The following is a 21,375-nucleotide window of genomic DNA, read 5'->3' on the forward strand; positions in this document are numbered from 1 at the left end:
AATAAATATGAAAATATAAAATTTTCAGCAGTTATCACAGACACAGAGATAATTAAGGGAGCCCCCACAAAAGGGAGAAGGAACTGGATGCTGTCTACTTGATTCTGGTAGTACAGTGGGACAATGATTCTTTAAAAGTGTGCATGACCATGCAACAAAGGAGTAAAGAAAAAGACAAATTCTTTAAAACATACATCTCACAGGTGTTTTGGCTGAAAAAATACGATGCAGCTGTCCTGGAGGCAAGGCATCATCCACCAAAGCATAATCTCTATCCATTTCTTCACATGTAACTGCATCCTATAAAAGGACAAAGCAAAGAAAATTTTTTTTACCTTCATTTGAATTCAGCATGCTTTATCTTTATTATTAAATATTTTAGTTTGTAAAGGAACTAAGCCAATAAATTTTCCTTCTTCTAAATATCTGTTAAAAAGCAAAGGTCTGAACAAATCAGAAAAGAAATCACTTGCCTTGACTAGAGAATAGTCAGCTATTTCAACTGGTTCTGGAACTGCCAATGGGGCATACACTTGACCGTTGCTAAAAGAAGCAAAGGCTTTAGAACTCTGCAAAGCAACAGAAAAATATCAGCAACCACAACCATATGTAAAATCACACATGCATCCCTCCAACGCACAAACACAGGCATCCTCTCACCATTCTCTCAGAATACATTTGGATCACCATTTATTAATGAAGATCTCACAAATAGCAGCAAGCAACTTGCCTTTTTGAAGCACAATTAACCCTCTAAAGGTAAAGGCAATGTACAAAATCCCTGCACAGCTTTACAGCTGAGGTGAGTAGAGTAATAATTTTGTGCCTTACTAATACATGAAAAATAATACATGAAATTGCTTTAGATGCTTATCAGATGGCATAGCTACATTAATATGTTCTTTGCAGAGCTTTCAATGAATTTAATAATTCCAAAATAAAAAAAGATACCTGTGACTGCAGACTTGAAATACTGTCAGACGAAGCTGCACGGCTGAAGTCTTTATGAGAACACTGAAGTTTGATTCCTTCTTGATAAAGTTGACTAGCTTCGATATCTTTCTTAAAGTCTGATGAATCCAAACAGCAGGCATCTATAGAACATAAATGATTCATCTCATTTCTGGACAAATGCATCCTTCCCAAACTAAAAATGAGATCCTAATTTGATCTTTATTTGTATGTCCAAGTTAGAAGGCTTGAATCTTTTGACCAGATGTTATTTGCTGATTTCATAGGAATATCTTGTAATGAAATAAACCAAATCATTTAAAAACTGTTTGTGTTCTGGTGAAAGTGTGTAAGATTTTCAAACAAAAAAATCTTTGAAGGGTATACTGCAGTGATCAATAATGTAAAATTGGGCAATATTGAGGATGATCCAAAAGCATTTTACAACCGAATACCTCCAAACCAAAGTAACCCCAAGCATGACGTATGAATTCTATTGAAACATACTTTAAATTAAACAAATGCTGTTTTAAAACATTTGGGGCTGTCTGAGCTTTTGTCAAATTTTTCATTTGTAATTCACAACTATCCACTATACAACTTTAGTAAAAGAAAAAAAAAATATTACCATCTTCACTACAAGAAGTCTGTTTGTGGATGAAAGAAGCATGTCCCTTAATCTTTGGTCTCTGTTGGTCATTCAAAGCCCATGCTGGAATAAAATGCAAACATGCCATGACCTATGGTTAAGACACACAATGTACATGCAAGTGTGCATGTCTAAATCAAAGCGAGACAGAAGGAGTATTCATTTTAAAAAAACACTTCTGTCCCATCAACAGATATTCATTACTTATGCTTAGCCTTGTAGTGTCAAGTTTGGAGAGGCTGGTCTCACAATGGGATTCTAAGCGACAATAATTATGTACAGTATTTAGAATGTGCCTTCTTTTGCAGTTTGCACAGAAAAAGTATTTATGTACAGATATGCATGAAGGCTGACACACATCACCGTAGACACACATAAAATAAGAAATTAGAAAATAAAAAATGTTAATAAAAAATATATGTGTACAAATTACACCACTAGATTCAAGGCAATAAGACAAAGTCTAAACACAAAAAAGTTCTCACATTATGACATTCACTAAGTACACTGTTTGAGAAGATTAAGCACAATCAGGGCTTCTGCTAAGGCTAAATTCTTTGGGGTCCCAGGGACCCCTTCTTCAGATTTTTAAGGGGTCCCTGTTCTTCGCGGTAATTTGAAGGGGTCCCCTGGGACCCCCATTGACGAAAATTGAAGGGGTCCTCCGAACTTTTAATGTGTACTGTACACAATTTTTTGTGTAAGCAGAAGCTCTGACAATGACACAGTACACCCTCTGAGGAGATTAAACATGATGATTGAGAGTATACCTTCTGAGGAGACCAGACACAATGATTGAGTACACTCATAATGACTGCGAGTAAATTCTCTCAGAACACTAAGCACAATGACTGCAAGTACGCTCTCTCAGGAGACTAAATAAAATGACTGCGACTACACTCTCAGGTGACTAAGCACAATGATTGCAACCACTCTTTGGTGTTGCTGTTCATTTTGTTCACAGTGACAGTCACCACCCTTCTGTCACAAAGTAAGCAGCATACTACAAGAAGGCACTACAAACCATATGATACAATAAATATTGCATTTGCAGAAAGAAGTAATGGATACAAAGGTACCAATCGACTGAAGATGTGGCATACCATGCTTATGTAGAACACAGTAATCCAGAAAAAAAAATCAATGGAAATGCAAACAGACCCAAAGTACAGTAATCACCACACCAACCACTGTGAATAACTAAACTTTCAGATAAGGGAAGTTGTCTTCATAAGTGAAAACTGTCATTAATAGAAGGGAAATGCTTGGGTATTCAGGATATCTGCTAGGATTATTAGAAGCAGCAAATTTGTATCACAAAGACAATAATGATAAATAATTCAGCCAGTAATATCCACAGATAAAAAATAAGTCATCACACTTAGCAATTAGCTTCCTCACCTAAACTACAGAAGTGTCATTACATTATTATTATTAATTACACCATGCTTCAATTTACAAACTTAATCAGTTCTCATATTCTAGCTGTAGCTATGAAGTTGCTTGCATAAGTGGGTGCAAACTGTGCAGGAAAAGTTAAACAAACTAAAATACCTATTAAACGATTGTTTAATGTTAGCAAAGCATTAAAATGCATTTTACTCAGCACTGAAGTAAGTGCTTGATTTTTTTTATAAAAAAAAACTGAGATCACAACAGGGCCAAAATCTTACATTGAATTTGCATCAGTGTTTTAAAAACATATACTATGTCACCAAAGATCTTTATTTCCCAGCAATATAAGTTTTATAATGATGACTGAAGGCACTCCTTTTATATGAATGAACAACAGCCAAATAAAAAAAGAAAAATTTCAACAATTACAAGACTAATTTCTGTAAAAATTTCACTAACCCTTGTTAATATTTCTGCGAGTGAATACAAAACTTGGCTTCACAAGTTGCTCCTGACTCTGAACCTCACAGTAGATATCATCAGTGGCTGGCGGAGATGCAGAAGAGGCTCGCTCATGCTCACTGTCTGAGTAGTGGCTTTGATACAGATTTGGCTGGTCATATACAGGCTCCGAATCTGTGCTTTGGCTAACAAAGAAAAAGATTCTCATATTTTCTCAAGCCTAGCATCACCATAAATTAATAAGATTCTGAAAACCTATCCTAACTTTACTATAAAAGGATTAGTGACATGATGATGAACATCTGCTAATGGCCCTCATGCCAGAATAATTGCTGATCTCATCTTGAATTTATAACTTAAGCTCTGTCATACAATCAGTTTAGATAAGTACAGTAGATGCTAAAGACACCTGTTCTGTGTCACTGAAGGTCTCCATCAAACACATAGACAATCAAGCTGTCACTTTCTCTGATGACATCTTGTATGTAATTTCTTTAATCATTGTCTTTTCACTATCAATGACACTGTTCTATCAGTCACTTCCTATCATGACTAAACTGCTATGTAGCTGTGCTAGACTTTCTACTTGTATTAGGATAAGGCTGCACCGCCAAATGATTTTATATATGCACACACCTGGAACACTGTGTGCTCTAGTCAATGAAGCATGAAATCAACAAATAAACACAAAGTAAAGACCTTAATGCATAAAAGAAATCCCTATTTCTAAAATATATAGCACATACTCCCTGGCTAGAAATCACCTGTAATAAAGAACACAAAACTCTTAAAGATGGCAGACCAGCTGTAGCAGTTAGTTAGTTTTTTTACGCCATGTCACCAATGTACAGGACCATTCAAAAGTTGACAATGATATTAGGATGGAGATTATAAGGATGGAGATTATTCTTTTCTTAGTTGTGTAAAATAAGTAGTTTTTGAATGAATAGGGTCTATTTTATCAGATGAAACAGCTGTAGCAGAACTGTATGCATGGTGGAGTGCACAGAAGTGCAATGTACATAAATTCAGAAAAATATCTTCGAGGACTCTGATTTGTGACAAAAGTTCCTCAGTATTAAGAACCTTATAGTGTATAATCTGTAACTACCAAAGTAACAGGCAAACTTTCTATCAATTGCCCAAGAAAATCAGTAAGATTACTGCACCTGTTACTTGTGTTGCTTCTTGTCTGGCCTGCGTCATAGTACTTAGGAAGAGGAGCTGGTGGTCTCTTGTCCATGTAGGTTGAGCGGCTGTCTTCATATGCCGGTGGACATGGCTCTTCAATAGGAGCCAGGCAAGCAGCCTCTGACTGCTCTCTCAAATCAAGAACCTCACGGAAGAAGGGAAGATATGCTGCAGCTGTTGATTCCCAAAGTAAAATTAAAACTTACTGAGCTGCTTTTGCCATCTTGGCTAAAAGCCCCCAGGATTATAGCTAACAAATAAGTAAATTAAACCGCATAGTACTGGGAGAAGGAAAACCTAGCCACTGACCAATATGGTGGACCAATAAACAGCAATCACATGACATGAACAGCACCAAAAAGAGTAACATCAGTCCCTGTGGTTTGGAAGGTATGAGCAGTCATTTAAAAGATCAAACAAAGTCTGATATACAGAAACGCACTCTGCTGTGTGAATGTGGCAGTTGTGGTCATGAAGAGAGCTCCAAGTTCATCCGCCAGCTGATTGCCTTCACGAATCAACACTTGACTTGAGCAGTCCTTGAAGAACAGATGAGCAGCACCATCACTGTCAGCAACAGCTATAATTAGCTTGGGAACTGCTGGCAACCGAGACGCAAATGACCTTAAAAGACAAATTTAAGGCATTCATCACCCAAAGTTCACATTTAAAAAGCAATAAATCATAATAAATATAAAATACGCCTAATGGCTTTTCAATTCAAAGTAATTCTGCCGTGATTCTTTGTTAGGGACTTACATTCAGCTAGTGATGTCCACACATCATCTATAATAGAGAACAAAAAAACCCCACAAGCAACATGACACGAGGCTGGCTGCGCCTTCAGGGTCTCTTGCATGCCACAGAAAATTTGCTGCCTTGGTAAGATTTTGAACAGGCCTCTTTCAAGCATCATTCTTATACCTGCTTCTGGCTTGTTGGATGAAGTGATGCCTATCTAAGCTCTTTCCAAGCAACACCTGCAGATCTGGAGGAACAGACCAATTCCTGAAAGGGGTCCCCTAAAGGAACATACCCCCAAATCCTCCTTATGCATGGATACCAGTCAGTGCAGCTGGGGATGCTCATCTCCTACTACACTTCCTGGTGAAGCAGGGTCAGTGATCGCAAGAGAGCAGTCTCTGAATCAATGCCCTGGAACTATGAGACATGACAGAGATCCTTTCAGGGGAAATGTGTGATGCATATGCCTGACAATTCCTACGTCAGCAAGGAGGCACTCTTTTTCCTGAGATGCGCTTCATAGTTTGGAAGCTCCTCTGGTGGTCCCACCTGTACGTTACAAGCACATCACATTCTGGATAACTTATTAACATTTATTAACATTGCAGGATTTTCTAAGAAAAATCAGCGCTAAGGCAGCAGGAGACTCGAGAAGTTTTGCCTTGGTGATCAACACATGAATCCATTTCTTCCATGTCTTGTTATCTAATATCCAGTCGCTTCATAACAAGAAAGATGAGCTTGAAGCTTGGGAACAAAACTTCCAATTAAACATGGACACTTAGTATGCTGGCATTTACTGAAACCTAGCTAAATGAAAGTGACTCTGATCTCGACATTACTAGCTAAGTCCATTTAGATGAGATGGATGTGCCACAATTACAGGCATGGCATGTTGTGAGGGCATCTGTTTTAATGTCAACAAAAAGTACAGTAATACACTGATTCTTCAAGAAAGGATGTGTACTTGCAAACTTTACTGCTCATAATTTTTGTGTGATGTAGGGTCAAATAAAAATTTGTCTCACTTACTGCCAATCTGTCCCATGCATGGTCAGTGTTTTGTTTGTGTTTCCTTCTTGGAACCTTGGGTGGATCCTCACCTACCAGAAGTCCCTGGTCTTTGTGCCCTTGTCCTGAATTCTGTTTAAGCCGCATACTTGACCTTTTCAGTAGAAGTTGCCTCAGCAATGCAAGTTTCAGAAATTCATGCTTTTTGCAGACCCAACCTGTCTGCAGCTTTGGGCTTCAGCTTCATTCTGATGCACCCAGGTTTTCTGGCTAAGAATAGACAGTCCTTACTGGGTACTGAGGTCACTTCACTTCCTCTTCCAAGAGAGGAATACTGCAATCCAGTTAGGCTTCAGGATCCACTGTGTGCCTTGCACGTCTCTTATATCTGCATCGTACAGGAGGAGCAGATCTTATCTGTTTCTACTGTTGCAGGAGTAGACGGCAGACATACCAGCACAAATGGTAGCAAACTGGATAAAATCAGTCATTAGAGCACCATATGTGAATTTTTTTCCTGAATGAGCAATCCCTTGTAGTAGGCTTGCAGTCCAATTCCACATTTGTTAGGTTTTACTCAAGGGATATGGCAGCTCCCTCTGATTTTCTGAACACAGTTGGAAGTTGCCTACAGAATGACTCATCTGGATTACTGTCTTTGCTACTCTATAGCTCAGCATGGAGTGGCCTACTGGTCTGCAGCCAAGCTGGAATTGAGGTATGTCTGTTTCTGAAGCAGTAATCTCCTTTCCTTTTTAAACTGCCACACCACCCCCACCTGTTATTTATTCTCCACATAGCCTTGTCACAAGGTACAATACGAAGAAATGCTACTTTTGGTAGCCAAAGTCAGGTCGGATGGGGTGGTGGTGGTAAGTTGATTGAGTTTGCGTGCTCCCCATTCATTGGTCAATCTTGACCGATCAGGAGTGAACAGATGAATTGGGTAGCTAGTAGGGTAAAGTTCACATATCCATGCAATTTGGTTGAAGAAAGAAATATTACTGCTAAAAATGATACTTTGTTAGCTGTTCCAAAAATCCTATGGTTACAAAGTTTTCTTGACACTAAATTTTTATCATTAAAAGTTGTCTAAATTCTAGACATTCACTTTGTCTGCTTATTAACAGAATGATGTTAATATTTCATTTACCTAAGCGTATTCATTGAAGCACGGCGCTGTGCTGAATACACCAGAATGTAGCCATGTTTTGGAGACCTGTAGGATAATGGTGGTCGTCCATGGTAAGATGTTACTTCTACTTCAACTGGTTGACGATGGCTTTCAAGATAGGCCTTCAAAAACAAAAAACAAAAAAAAAAACAATGAAATGCAACATATACAATTTATGCACTACCTTGCTTTAACAGTAATACTTGTAGTCATTTGGAATATAATTCCCATGTAAATACACTTTTAGTATGCTACAGGATTTTTTTTTTTTTGTTCCTCTTCTTAAAACTTATCTATTTCCTCATTTTTGGAAAAGGTAAAACCACTGCATAAAAAAGTATGGTGTGGTGCTTGACTGGCACAAGATCTGGTTATGTGGTTCACCAGTCAGCTGTTTGGTAAAGGCATGTTGCAACATTGGACTTCTTAAAGTATGTTACCTCACAGAATAAATTTCTACTCTGTAATTTTAAAGAAATAAAAGAATCAAGCAGGTGATTTCCTTAGATAATCTTTTTTTTTTAAATGAATGCATATTTTTTAAGTGTCTGTATACAAAGAATGGAAATAAGTAGTTTGCAGTGACAATTCATGAGATGTCTGAGCCTGAAGATGGAAACAAAGCGGATGAAAAAGCTCCAAAAATTGGTATCTGGTGCTCTCTTCTATTCAATCATTACCACTGGGATGATGTCATCTAACTTCTGCTTTTCATAAGCTGTAGTTATGACAAAAGTATGTTCAAAATGTTTTTAAAGATTATCAGATCTGGATCTCCAACATCCTTCTCCCCCTAATAGAAAAAGTTAGATCCAAAAATTTATCCCATATTTCCTGTAAATGATCAGCTGCACACATCTCTAACTATAAAAGTAAGAGTTGTAATATAACAAAAGAGTTACCTGCAAAGTCAAGGAATATGGATTTTCTGGTCCTATTTGCAGACCTTCTGATTTTAACAATGGTCCCAGGGGTACTTTCAAAGGAAATGGATCACCACACATTATACACATGGTTATTCTGAAAAAAATTTTTTTAGAAACAATAAGCTGATTTTTGACTGAGTGCACACTGGCTACATACTGTGAGATTAAAAGTGTGACTGTATCAAATTTGTATGAACAGCATGTTTTTGTAAAACTTCCCTACCATTGTTTTCAACGTTTTATAGTAATTCAATTACCCTTCACCAGCAATATATCATTACTGTCACATGCTTTATGTTCATCAGTCAGAAATTTTTTGTAATGTAATCATTTGTGCAGAAATGAAAGTGTCAGTATGAATGTTATCATTCATGGAGGTCTGTAAACAAAAGGTAAATACTGAAAAACAACCGTGGTCAGATTGTTTGAACTTGAAATGTTTAACACAGTTTACTCAGGACCCAGTACTTTGTAGCGATAAATTTTTTTATGAAATGCTTACCGAAGAGGACACTGTGAACTGCTCTCCAACCCAATGATGGTTCTAAAAATGATAGTCTCCAGTGCTGTTTGGAGTTCAGAATCTCTAAACAACGTATTGTCATCCACAGCATCTGAGTTGTTTTCAGATCTGTCTGAATCCTCCAATTCATCCTCTGTGGAAGTGATGAGGTCAGCATTCAATCTGTATTTAATAAAACATATCATATTGAAGATAAACCTCTGACACGAACTGTCATTAAAACAAGGAAAAGTCTTGTGAACAACTTTTCTCAAGAACACAACCTAAATATAACATGGCAAATGAAATGAAACTTCTGGCACAAACTCTGGCTTTCTGTTGGAAAAAGGCTTGTCAACAATTTTCTCAACAATTCAACTACCCCTCCTCCTCTATCGCCCAACAAATATTAAAAATCATGAATGCAAGATAAAATTTAAAAATTATTCAAAACATTAGATCAACCATAAACAATAACAATGATGAGTTGATATATTTGTTTTAATGTAGTACCTCATGTCTACTAAGACCAGGTTCATTCAGATTTAAAATCTGTAGAGAAATTACATAGCCACATTGACTGGCATTATTAGCTGACAACTATTCTTTTTCATTAAAAAAAAAAAACAAAAAAAACCACCCAATGACCTGATTGCCAGCTGCTGTGCTCTGTCTTGTAGAATTTCAACACGCTTTTGAGAAAGTCCAGTCAGTGAGGCCTGCATCAACACCACTGGTATACCTTGCATGGGTGGATCTCTCTCAGGATACAACAGAAGGGACTGCTCAAGACTGTTCTGTACATAGTCCAGTGTTGCCTCCGAATTGAAGACACAGATACACCCTAGATGACATGATAACCAATTATCAAATTTTAGCATTTTAAATAAGACCACTAAAATTCTGCTGATAAAAAGAAAGATTTTAAAAAATATTTTTTACAGTTTACCCCCCTTTCCCATACATCAAACACCTTTCTTAACAGTTATGATCATCCTTCAAGATCTTTCAAGACTAAAAAAAAGAGAGGGGGGGATAAGGCAATCCAACAACTGGCCTGAAAACAGTGAAGCCATCTAGATACCCCAACCCTGCAGTGTCTAGCAGAGGTCAGACAGTGATGGAGAGCTACATCAGGTGCTTCGCCTCTCATGCTCCAGCTTCCTCCTGTCTGTCCTGACATTAAGCTCAAGAGACTAGAATAGTTTTGCCTAATCCAAACTCATTTGAGTGAAGTGGAGGTCTTAGTTTACAGGTTGGCAGTTAATAATAGGTACTTTTAAGGTATATATAAGCTTCTCTTTGAAATCAGAGGTCTATAAAGGCTTTTTATTCAGTTTCATACAGGTTCCTTTTCTTCAGACTATTAATAAGAAATTTTAGAAATTTTAGGTTGGAAATATTAGAGGGAAAAGGGAAAATTACAAAAAAGCACAAAAAAAATGCTTGCTAAATTGGAAGTTCTATATACAAGGAGAGTAGCTTCTAACTTCTAACATTCTATATTCATGGTATAGCTTACCATGTGGCTTAAAGCTGGATGTGACAAGAGCATTCTGTTCACGACTAACATCACCATCAACAGGTCGATAATCCAGTCCATAAACAACACCTCTGTGCGTGTATTCGTCATCACAACAAAGACTCTGAAGAGATGAAAAAATGTTCCTAGGTACACTTTGCACTCTTTGGAATAAAGAACCAGCAATATCTTAATGTATCATTTTTCATCCTCCACATTACATTACTCTAAAAATGAACATGTACATCTTGCTTACCGGAATTCTCAGTCAAGCCTGCTTACTTCTGACATGGTCAGACAAGCTGCTTGAACTGTTTATTATTTACGAAGCAGCTGCGCTGTTTATTTAGAGGTAAAATTCTCTACAGATCTTTCTTTCTTGCTTAAGTTATTATTAAATGAAACCAAGAGAAGACAAAAACACACTCGAATGTAGTGATTTAGAGTTGTGGCTAAGCCATCCTTGCCCAATATAACCAGGTTAAGATTGCTGTTCCGTACAGGTTCATCAGCTAGTGACTCATCATCTTTCATGTCAGACCTTATGAAAACAAACATGCGAATAAATAAAATGCAGCAAGGAGTAAACATTTATCAACGGCAAATTTATGTTTAAAAGCAAACAACTTTCTTTAGAAAGGCACAAGCTAGTTACTCACTGTTTCATTACATAGCACAGCTCCAATTTTGCTGTTATATGCAAGTACTTTATTTAAATGCTTATATTCATTTTCAGCAGTTACTGACAATGGGTCCTTACAGCTCAAGCTCACATTTCAACAAACAAAACACTTTCCTAAAAAAAATTAATATGTACTAAATAATACATTCCACAGCATATTTAGTCATTACTAAACATAAAAGATCCCAGAGGATTTTAAAATATAAACATGAATGTCAAAATCACTTCTGCGCCTTTAACTTCTAGCAATGAAAGGTTGCAGGAAAAGAATAAATTGACAACAACGGCTATTCCACACTAATAATAGCAAAGTCTTCCCAAGTCCCAAAAAATGCTGTTCACTTTTCTTACAGAGATGTCAAAATGTCAATCTTTTCCCTTTAAAAAATTAAATGATCGATTCTAAACACAGTTCCTACCTCTTTCCTCATCTCTGACAAAGCAGAAAAACAAACCTTAGCACAAATAAGGCCATATGCAACAATTTATAAATATTTTAATATACAAATAAATAAACTGATCATCACCTTCCTCCCAGACCTTCTAGAATCTGAACAAGTTGATTATCAACACACTCATCTCGATAATAACATCGGTCACGAGAAGGACATTGAAGAAATCCAAGATGATTAAGAATCATGACCTTGCGTTCCTCTTCCATACGAGATAAACGCTGGTACCTGTTAATCAAATAACCCCAAATTTTCATAACATCTACATTAGGTACTCCTCTGAATGTGCACCACCATTCTTGACATATGGATATGTTTTAAAGAGCATGGTGAAAATAGTATCACCAACATCAGCAGTGGAAACCTAATTTTTAAATATGACGGAGGACATAATTGATTTATTTTTAAAGTATTTTTCTTTTAACCATCTTCATAGCTTTTCACCCCTATTTCATGTCCACATAATATCATGAATGAAAGTGAATATGCGATCAGTACTATTATCCAATTTCAATTTGTTTAAGGGATACCAATAATGATAATAATAATGTCCTCATTCCGAAAGATTCTTTACTTTAAAAAAATATTCCAAGAGTTCACTTTGTACCTTTCATCTTGGTGCAAAGCTTGGTTGATCAGACTCAAGTCATCGTGTGTAAAGCGCTGAGTGGCAGTAAAAGTCAGAAAAAGATCAGAGTGCTCCCAAAGCAGTTCATGGAAAGAACGCTGTGCCTGGCTTCGTAGCTCCTGCTGGTGGTCCTCATATACAGCACAACGTTCACTTTCAGTCAGACCAGCGTAACACTCCTTGCTCACCAAGAAGACATAAGTCTCAGTAAGTGGACGACCAACACTCACCTGAGTAGTTTCTTCCAGTAGTTTTTTGAACTGATGACGTAATCTGTTAGTAACACAATACATATAGGATAAGAGGTACAGCAGTTTCCCAAATTTATTACCTCCCCTTTTCTTAAACAGCCTGCATGCAATTTAGGTGAATATTTTAGATGCTATTTTATTTTGGTCGTCTTTAGTTGTTGTTGACTACTTTAATGGTGTATTTATTTTCCTTGTAAACAACCATTAAGCATAATACTTTAATAGCCAGATAAAATTATGTAATTTGAATGTTCTATTTCAACACATGCAACACAATAAACTGCATAAGGAAAAAAAACTCCATTAAAAATTTGCTAAAGCATCTTTCACTTACTCTTTTTTCTTGTGCTGAATCTGGAGATCATTTAGATGGTTTCTAAAGCAAATTTCTGCTTCAGAAGAACTGAGCAAGTCAAATGGGATCCTTTTCTCATCTTCACTATTTACAAATGCATCCTTACTTTTCCAGCTTTCTCCTGGAAGACACACCTCAACAAAATGTTTGTGGAACTCCGGATGATTTTTTAATGTCTGCTGCAATGCACCCCATCCCCTGAAATGGTTTGCAATTAATGCTAAATTTAAAATTAGAACAACTCTAGTGAATACACTTTTTTTCTTGTTTTCAAATTTAATTCGAACCATAGAATGAAAATACAGGTAGGATTTGCAACTGCCCTCCTGACTGCAACACATAAACTGTTTATTCTCATTTCCTGGACACTATCAAGTCTGTATTGCTGAATACGAAGAAGAATTTAGACAATGCATTTTTTCACAATTTATGATTGGATTTTATATATTACAGAATAATTATCACAATTAAAATGACACAAATAAAAAAAAAAATTGGCATTCACCTGTCTGCAATATTTTCCAAATCAGGGAAATACAGCTTCAAAAGATGAGGCAACTGATGAAGGTATCGTTTTTCACGTATGGTTATCTGGTCATCGTGCATATCTTTGATGTGACGCAAAAACTCCCTATGAGCTTTCTCTGTTCCAAAAAGATCAACATAATGACAAAAAGCTTGCTCCAACTTGAACTGTCGCAGACATGTATTCCATGAAGCACCTGGATTTAACACATGTGTTTGAAGAAGGTGCTGGTAGGCTTCTGCTGCAACCTGGAATGGAAACATTCACATTGCTGTATCTTAACTTCAATAAACTAGGAACTCAGCTTTATAGAACAGAAGGCTTAGTGATTGCTCAGATGATCATAAATAAGGAGGAACAGCAATAATGATTCATGGACAAAATCATACAAATATAAGAACCAGTAAATGAAGCTCTTACAAAAAAGGGCGTCACTCCAGTCTCTAATTTTTTCTCTACAAATTTTATGGTGTGTAAATGCCAGTTTTCAGTACCACATAAATTATCAACAGTATTAGCAGTGCATTTTGAACACTGACCAAATTCTGCTGCTGAGAAACCTTTCAAGAAATGGAAATAATTCCCAATCTATCTGGAACTTTCTTGTTTCAGAAATAGCTTTTGCAACTCCACTTCCATTGCAGCCCCAAGTTATCCAAGGTTAAGATGTGATGCATATGTGTTGTGTTTTGCAAGAGAAAGAAAGAAGTACTGAAAGTTTAAAAAAAAAAAAAAAAAACTTCCCCTATCAATCGGTTACTTATGATTAGCCTAGTAATGGATATCCTGGTAATATGCTAAGATTCTGCACTATATCATCATCACCACATTCAAAGTGCTGTGAAAGATGGGCTATTATTAAAAAAAACTATGCTAGCACTATCTGCAATCAAAATGCAGTAAAACTCTTTGTTAAGTCAAATGTAAATTTTTTGAATGTAAACTCACCTGACAGCCAATCTCATTCTGGCGAGCAGCTTCAACATAAGGCAGGATCTTAAAGCGCGTCTTAGTGCGATCGATCATGTGTGCAAGTAACATAAAAGCTGCATCAACATTGACATTTTTGTGCGCAGAAGTTTCTACCAGTTGCACACAGTTTTTTATTTCCCGACGATTCAAAAGACGTTCAGTCTCACGTAACATCTGTTCATCAGAATCATCATGCTTTGTAGTCACAAGTACTACAGGTTTTTTGGTCTTGAGAGCTGCTGTTAACAAAGATGCCACAAATTCCACTTGCTTTTCACAAGATCTCTGTGGAACCTGCACTCATAAAAGTAAACAACTTTGCTTTCAGCAAATGTAAATAAGCTTTCATCACCGAAATTTAGAAAATCATTAGTTTAAATCACAATATGCTTAGTGATTTTGACCAAATGTGCTTTTCCCCCCCACACACACCCACCCACTTGATATATTTTGAATCACTTTTTAAATCAAGTTTTACACATGATGTTATTAATACATAATTGATTAATAATAGCATAAACACCACTTAAGATACAGGTAAAAACTTGAAAAAAAAACTCTCACCGCTGTTTACAAAAATTATATAAATTTGTTAATCCATAATGCCCATGTGAACTAAGTTGAAATTTTAACATCATGACACAAAATAGCTAATTTGAAAGTTATAGCTGATAGCGTGATAATTTCATAAAATTTCTTTCCTTGTATGAACAAAGAGCCACCAAAATTTCATAAGAGATGAAGAGAAAGTATTTAATCAAAAAGAAAACAGTGACAATGCTTACCATACTGACATCAAAACAGCAAAGAAAGCCATCAATAATGAGTCGTCCCTCTGGCATTAATTTCTGTTCATAAGAGTTGTCAGTCTCCATACCTGCAGTAATACAAGAGAACTTGAAATTACAATTATCATATGCTCTCATGCCTACTACTAGCTACAGTCTCCATAAGTAAATTGTCTGCATGTATGAGAAGACATAGTCATCAATTTGACAATGCTACTGAGCTAAGATGTATGTTGGTCCGCTTCTCAGGCATTCAGAAACATGCCACTCAGGGCCATGTACGTAAGTCCTACTTTGTTCTGCCTAGAGAAAGAACCCATAACTGGGGCATTACAGTTTAGTGCACAGTTCTGTGGTGCTTAAATTATACTTCACCTTCATGAAACATCTTGCATCAAGCTAATGGCCAACTATTTTCCCATTATTAGTTTAGTTTATTCCTTGTTGCTCCTTGCAGAAGTATAAGGCCGCACTTCCCATTATTTTTTTCCCATTACTAAATAATAATAATAAAATATTTAAGGTACAAATGAGCAGGTATACCCTTAGTGAACAAAAATTTCATCATATAAACCATGCATAATCATGACTCTCATTAATCCATCTCCAAGGGGCGGTCTGATGGCACAATGGTTAGCACCTGTCAGAAATACAGTGAAGGTTAATGGCTATCCTGGGTCCAGCTCTCTTCTCGGCACACTGTTCTTTCTCTGCAAGTGGCATTTGTTTACAGGGTTGGTTGGCTTGTCATGATATAGCCTTAGTTGCTGGCTCTGCTTTCAACACCGATTACCCCCTTCCCGCCCATCTCTAGGGCTATAATACACAAGAAAACCCCACTTAATCACAATTTTCATTCATCTCAAGATAGGAAAAGGCTTTGCTTCATTTAGATGAGGATACAGCTGGTGTGATTCAGAGGTTCTGGTGATACAAATTTAACAGGCATGATGATTGACTTCTGAATGCTTGCCAATACAGGGATTTTCCCATTCCCACAATTATTATGCTGGTAAGTCAGAGCTCAAGAATGCTCCTTTAAAACTTTTCATCCACCGAAGGTAGTACAATCCCGCCCTTCTTATTTAGAAAAGCATATAAGATCTAACATGGACTGGTCTATAAAATTATGTAGCATGTGATTTTGGAGCAAAACTGAATAAACTTATATTTACAAGATTATAAAAGGTTCTATTTTACAGGTAAGAAAAGGATTCTGTTTCCACACATGATACAATACTGACTGACATCACCTATCATCAAAGTCAACATGGGAAATCACCAGGCAAGGAAAAAAACGCTGAAGTTTAAATAATGAGCATCAAATTTAAGCTTATTTTTTGCTAATTTTTAACTTTTTAGGATTTGACTTAAAATAATAAAGCACATTTATATAGCATCTACATACAGGTGCACAAGCACTCACTTTTAGGGTAAGCATGAACATGACATACACACAATACACACACAATGGGTGGAGGAAACTAGCACCCAGTGAAAACTTTGATGGTCAGCTGTGTAAACAGAATTATGTCGGAGCCAAAATACGAACCATAACACCCGATTCTCACGGTCACGGTGACCGACACATTAGTCACTGCATCAACATCTCTCCCCCCCCCCCCAACTCTGATCAGGACATATTTTTAAACTTGTGCTAAAGCAGACAAATGGAATAATTCATTTATTATATGTAAAGGAAACTAAAATCTTACCTAATTGATCCTTGCAGATGTACATCAATTTTTCAGCTGATTGAACCTTGGTTGATATGCTTCGTTTAAGATACGGTTCAGTGCGTCCAGTCTTGAACGGTTGAAATGAGACATCGTCAATGAACTCTGTCTGTTCCACAACTTGAAATGTGTAGATGTTACCTTCATCTGTCCTCGTAGTTTCACCCCAAAACAGGAAATGGTCATTATTGATGACTCGGCCAGCAAAATCACTTTGGCTCAGAACCGAGATGTGTTCCAGGTGATACTTGTCTGTAATCTAATTTTAAAATGGGGGAAAAAAAGATGAAAAAATGGCCATGAAAGGTGCAGACTTTATTAGATCTGCTTTTATGCAGTTTGGGTCAATTACAATGGCTACTGTTAATATTTTTGTGTCTACTAGTGATGTATGAAGTAGTAGGAGATACCCAAAGGCTATGGTTTAAGTTCCTATACGTCCATTAGTGATTTAAGAGGTAGGAGATATGCGTTGGCTATGGCTGATGCTCCTATATGTCCCTTAGTAAATAGGAAGACACAACAGTTTGACCAATAACAACAATCTCATCAAAGTCAAATATACCTGTCACATCAAATGTCCAAGGTATTAAATCAAAGTTCGTCATCTAATACAATCCTTCTTGATGCCTTGGTTAAACGACACTAAAAGGTTCTTGCAAATTTCAAAATTACTGTTAAATGTAGATACCAGATCTCTGTAAAATCTACAAGAAAACAATAATTCTGGGGCCTTAAAAAAAGCAACATGATGACAATATGTATTCTAAACTGCTACCAACTTGCATATTACACAGAACTGTGCTCAACAATATCAATAATTTCTTCTAGAAAGAGAAATGTGATGCAAGATGCATTAAATACATAACCAGACATGCTCAGTTAGAAGTATAAATCATTTCCAACTTAAAACTTTCTTTAAAAAAATCCATTACCCATTAATTTTTTCATGAAAATTGCTTCATTCAAGTTCTGTTTTTTGATACCACGCTTGTTTCATTTATACACAGTCAAAGTCAACCTACAATGTTTAGAGTGAATAACAAGAAAAATATCTTCATAGGTAATCTTTAGCAGATACCCTTGAGTGGTTGACAAAGATCACTGCAGCAGATTTGAAAGATTATAATGCATTTTTTTTAAAGGTCCTCAGCGTAAACTGTTCCCCTCTATATCAAATCTTGTTGCAGATGATAGAGCCTTAACAATTTTCTATCCAAGAATCTTGCTGCTACAACATTCAAAGCCAAGCATAAAAAAAGATGGTTCCAGTAACACCCCAACTACAGCAGCCAATACCTGAACAACAAAAAAGAAAACCAGGTGACAGGTCACTATTAAATCAGGCATTATATGTACACCAAGCTTCACACTGAAGTATTCTTAATGTCCCCCTACAGTATGACTCTAGTAACAGTGGCCCCCTTCCAAATATGTTCTACCAGAATCTAAGAGCAGAAACATGATTTGCTGACACATCAAACAGAGAAAAGGATCTCTGGATCCCTAAAGAATCTTCTGCAGACTTTATCATGGCCTCTTGTACTTGTCTAAACATTCAAACAATCTCAATGTCATATCTTTCTTGAATTAGAATTGATTAGTTGTCCTTTTCGGTTGTATAAGTACCTATTGATCTAGAGCAGGGGTCTCAAACACGCGGCCCGCGGGCCGTATGCGGCCCGTGAAACATTTTTGTGCGGCCCGCGGTCACGTTCGCGGTGTATATGTATGTTGTGCTTGGTGTTTTTTATAGGAACTACAGTTTCTGCTTTTTTATTAGCGACAGAGACAACGTCAACTTATTTTAATAAACTAAACTGCCTGTGCATGTAATAAACTACACTAAATGTAATTAATAATCATAAAAACTTTATTTTACATTTAACTGCAGTGACAGTAGTGTTCGTAAAATTTAATGAAAAAACATTTTCTTTTCGTGGTGCGGCCCGCTGACTGGCTGTTACTTTCCACTGCGGCCCACATGCTAATATGAGTTTGAGACCCCTGATCTAGAGATATGCACAGAGTTCGCATAACTCTGAGCAGTTCCTGTCAATTCATGGTTTTGGCACCAGCATTTTTACATTTTAATCAATGCAAACACACCATTGCTTAAAGCTTGTGCAATCCAATTGGTTGTGAGATGCATTCTACCACAAGACAAAGACAGCACACAAGATAACTAAACATCAGTTTGATGAGTGCCTTTTCCCATGTGGAGGCAAATTCAATATATCGTGGTTATAGAACCACAATCAAACCAAGAGTGTAAACAAACCAAACATTTAAAAACTTATGCAACAGCATTAGTTTACACAGGATGAAGGTGAGTGAAAAACGAGTGAGGTAAAGTGAGGAGTAAGATCAGCAGCTGATTTAAGTTTCCTCCCCTATCAGTTTAACACAAACAAAAACATCTGTGTCGGAAGAATAAAGTAGAATGATCGATCTACTCACAGCTATTCCCTTCTGAGTTCAGGGCAGCATTTGCTAAAGATCATACTGGCTAATTCACCTAATTCTGTTCTTAAAGTAGTTTAACAGGAACAGACCCCAATTTTCTATCAACAGGTTGTCATCACATTTCTGACCAATCAGACAGTTGTTAATATAAACAGAAAGCAAACTCTTTGTCAATGCACAATGTTCCATAGTTACAATATTAACATAACACTACAAATACTGCTTCTGAGATCTATGATACAAGCACTATCTTATTTAAGTGTTGCATGCTTTCATACCTGATGAATGAATCGATTGCAAAGACAGGACTTGCCAACACCATATTGACCCTTTTCTCGCTCGGTGCCTGACAGTCCAATAACACTGACATTAATGATCCGTCCTTCTGTCTTTCTGGCCATCTTTAGATCCATGCATCAGGGCCACCTTTCATGAATTTCTGAAACCTGTGCATCCATGCCATAGACTGTATGCTGCTTTCTTTCTTTCTGGGTTTTCAGTGTTGTTCGAGTGTAACAGCATCAGAAGTAAAAGAAAACAGCTTCCAAAAACTTGATCTCAACTGAGACAGTGACTTTTCCTTTTGCCATAATGCACCAACATTTCATAATTTACAAAAGAAAAGTGTGTAGTGTATATATGTTTCCATCTAGTCTTGAAAATGTAAGACCCTTTCACCTCTGCAAACACCCATCACTGTTTTCAATACAGATGTATTAACCATAATTCAAGAAACCCAGAACTGAGTCTCCATTAACTTTGTATCCCTTGGATTTCTGGTGACCTGGATACACTTTCATTTCATGTATTACGATGCTCTGAAACAAAAAATATATGTATACAATCACATTACATTGTATGAATGAAGGACTGAAGACAGGAAGGTGGCAAAAGAGAAGATAATATGTCAGAATGTATGAAAAAACTGGGATGTATTTGAAGCCAGCAACTAATGTTTTATTACAGATAGCTACCTAGCTCTATAGGTCAATGGCCAGCAATGCCGACAGCATGGTAACAAGCCTATCTAGTGATTTGCTCTTGTTTACAAAAGTCTACAGTGCTACTGACAGGTATCAGCATTTGCCAGTCTTTTGCACTTACTGGCTTCTTGTTGACTTAAAATTCTATTGATGATAAATACAGCCAAGCGTGTAAAGGTATAAAGTTACTCTCCTAATAGCAATTATATGCAATATATCTACTACGCTATTGACTCTGGAACGTAGCTACTGTTTCCTTCACTATGATGGTTACTCTCTGAAACTGATAGATAATTACAAATTTACATTCAGTTATCAATTAATTCGTCTCTCTCCAGCCCTAAATCCCTTTCTCAATTTATATTCCGTACTATTTTGTTATGCATTGTGACCGATATAGCAGGGAATTTCTAAAAAAAAATGTTTTAAAAATCCACGACTGTTGTAAACACTGCTATGTCAAACACCCAACTATAATAAAATGTTCTTCGGTAAATAAGCGTCAAAGATACTTTGTATGCGATGTAAGCATTATTATGTCTTTGGTTCCAATATCTTCTATCGCAATGATATTCAGATTCCAGATCCCTGCACTACATTTTTTTTATACACCCCTCCCTCTTCCAATGCTATCCAGACCATACAAAACTTTCGTTCCATTTATGTATGTGTAATCAAATACATAGGCAGCCGCTATATATCATGATACAGGCGACATATTAATTGCCTCTAGCGTTACTTATAAACACGACAATTTTTTTAGATGAGGAAATGTCAGTCACAAATCTTTACCTCATAACTGTGTTCTCTTTATCTCTCTCACGTCCACTTTCGGCGCCATGATGAAACTACTGACGGTAAATGAAGATGACAAATATAGTTTCGTAGCTTTTAGTTAGTATGCACGAGTATGTTACAGCCTCCAAAGAGGAGAAAGGAATCAAATCTGTGTGAAAGTTGATATGATTAGTTTTCCGCTTTTTAAAAATCTGTTTTTCCTAAAACCGAA

At 36.7% G+C, this 21,375-nt stretch overlaps 1 protein-coding gene across 1 annotated transcript in view; it reads right to left on the reverse strand.

The window, feature by feature from the left end:
* The window catches only part of LOC112559486 (rho GTPase-activating protein 5-like), a 32,432-nt gene extending 11,138 nt beyond the window's left edge, over nucleotides 1-21,294 (reverse strand). Inside the window, exons 1-22 of the mRNA XM_025230781.1 lie at nucleotides 21,159-21,294; nucleotides 19,662-20,201; nucleotides 16,897-17,176; nucleotides 15,179-15,270; nucleotides 14,370-14,687; nucleotides 13,401-13,669; nucleotides 12,875-13,093; nucleotides 12,269-12,562; nucleotides 11,737-11,889; nucleotides 10,954-11,068; nucleotides 10,528-10,651; nucleotides 9,654-9,849; nucleotides 9,006-9,188; nucleotides 8,480-8,597; nucleotides 7,557-7,699; nucleotides 5,091-5,272; nucleotides 4,627-4,822; nucleotides 3,455-3,642; nucleotides 1,580-1,663; nucleotides 952-1,094; nucleotides 474-569; nucleotides 195-300 (exon numbers count right to left, since the gene is read on the reverse strand). Coding sequence (XP_025086566.1) covers nucleotides 195-300; nucleotides 474-569; nucleotides 952-1,094; nucleotides 1,580-1,663; nucleotides 3,455-3,642; nucleotides 4,627-4,822; nucleotides 5,091-5,272; nucleotides 7,557-7,699; nucleotides 8,480-8,597; nucleotides 9,006-9,188; nucleotides 9,654-9,849; nucleotides 10,528-10,651; nucleotides 10,954-11,068; nucleotides 11,737-11,889; nucleotides 12,269-12,562; nucleotides 12,875-13,093; nucleotides 13,401-13,669; nucleotides 14,370-14,687; nucleotides 15,179-15,270; nucleotides 16,897-17,176; nucleotides 19,662-19,796 — 3,634 coding nt within the window. The 5' untranslated portion in view covers nucleotides 19,797-20,201; nucleotides 21,159-21,294. The remainder of the gene's footprint in view (nucleotides 1-194; nucleotides 301-473; nucleotides 570-951; nucleotides 1,095-1,579; nucleotides 1,664-3,454; nucleotides 3,643-4,626; nucleotides 4,823-5,090; nucleotides 5,273-7,556; nucleotides 7,700-8,479; nucleotides 8,598-9,005; nucleotides 9,189-9,653; nucleotides 9,850-10,527; nucleotides 10,652-10,953; nucleotides 11,069-11,736; nucleotides 11,890-12,268; nucleotides 12,563-12,874; nucleotides 13,094-13,400; nucleotides 13,670-14,369; nucleotides 14,688-15,178; nucleotides 15,271-16,896; nucleotides 17,177-19,661; nucleotides 20,202-21,158) is intronic.
* Nucleotides 21,295-21,375: the final 81 nt, after the last annotated feature.

The sequence above is a fragment of the Pomacea canaliculata genome, linkage group LG3 (genome assembly GCF_003073045.1).
Source record: "Pomacea canaliculata isolate SZHN2017 linkage group LG3, ASM307304v1, whole genome shotgun sequence".
Lineage (NCBI taxonomy): Eukaryota > Metazoa > Mollusca > Gastropoda > Architaenioglossa > Ampullariidae > Pomacea > Pomacea canaliculata.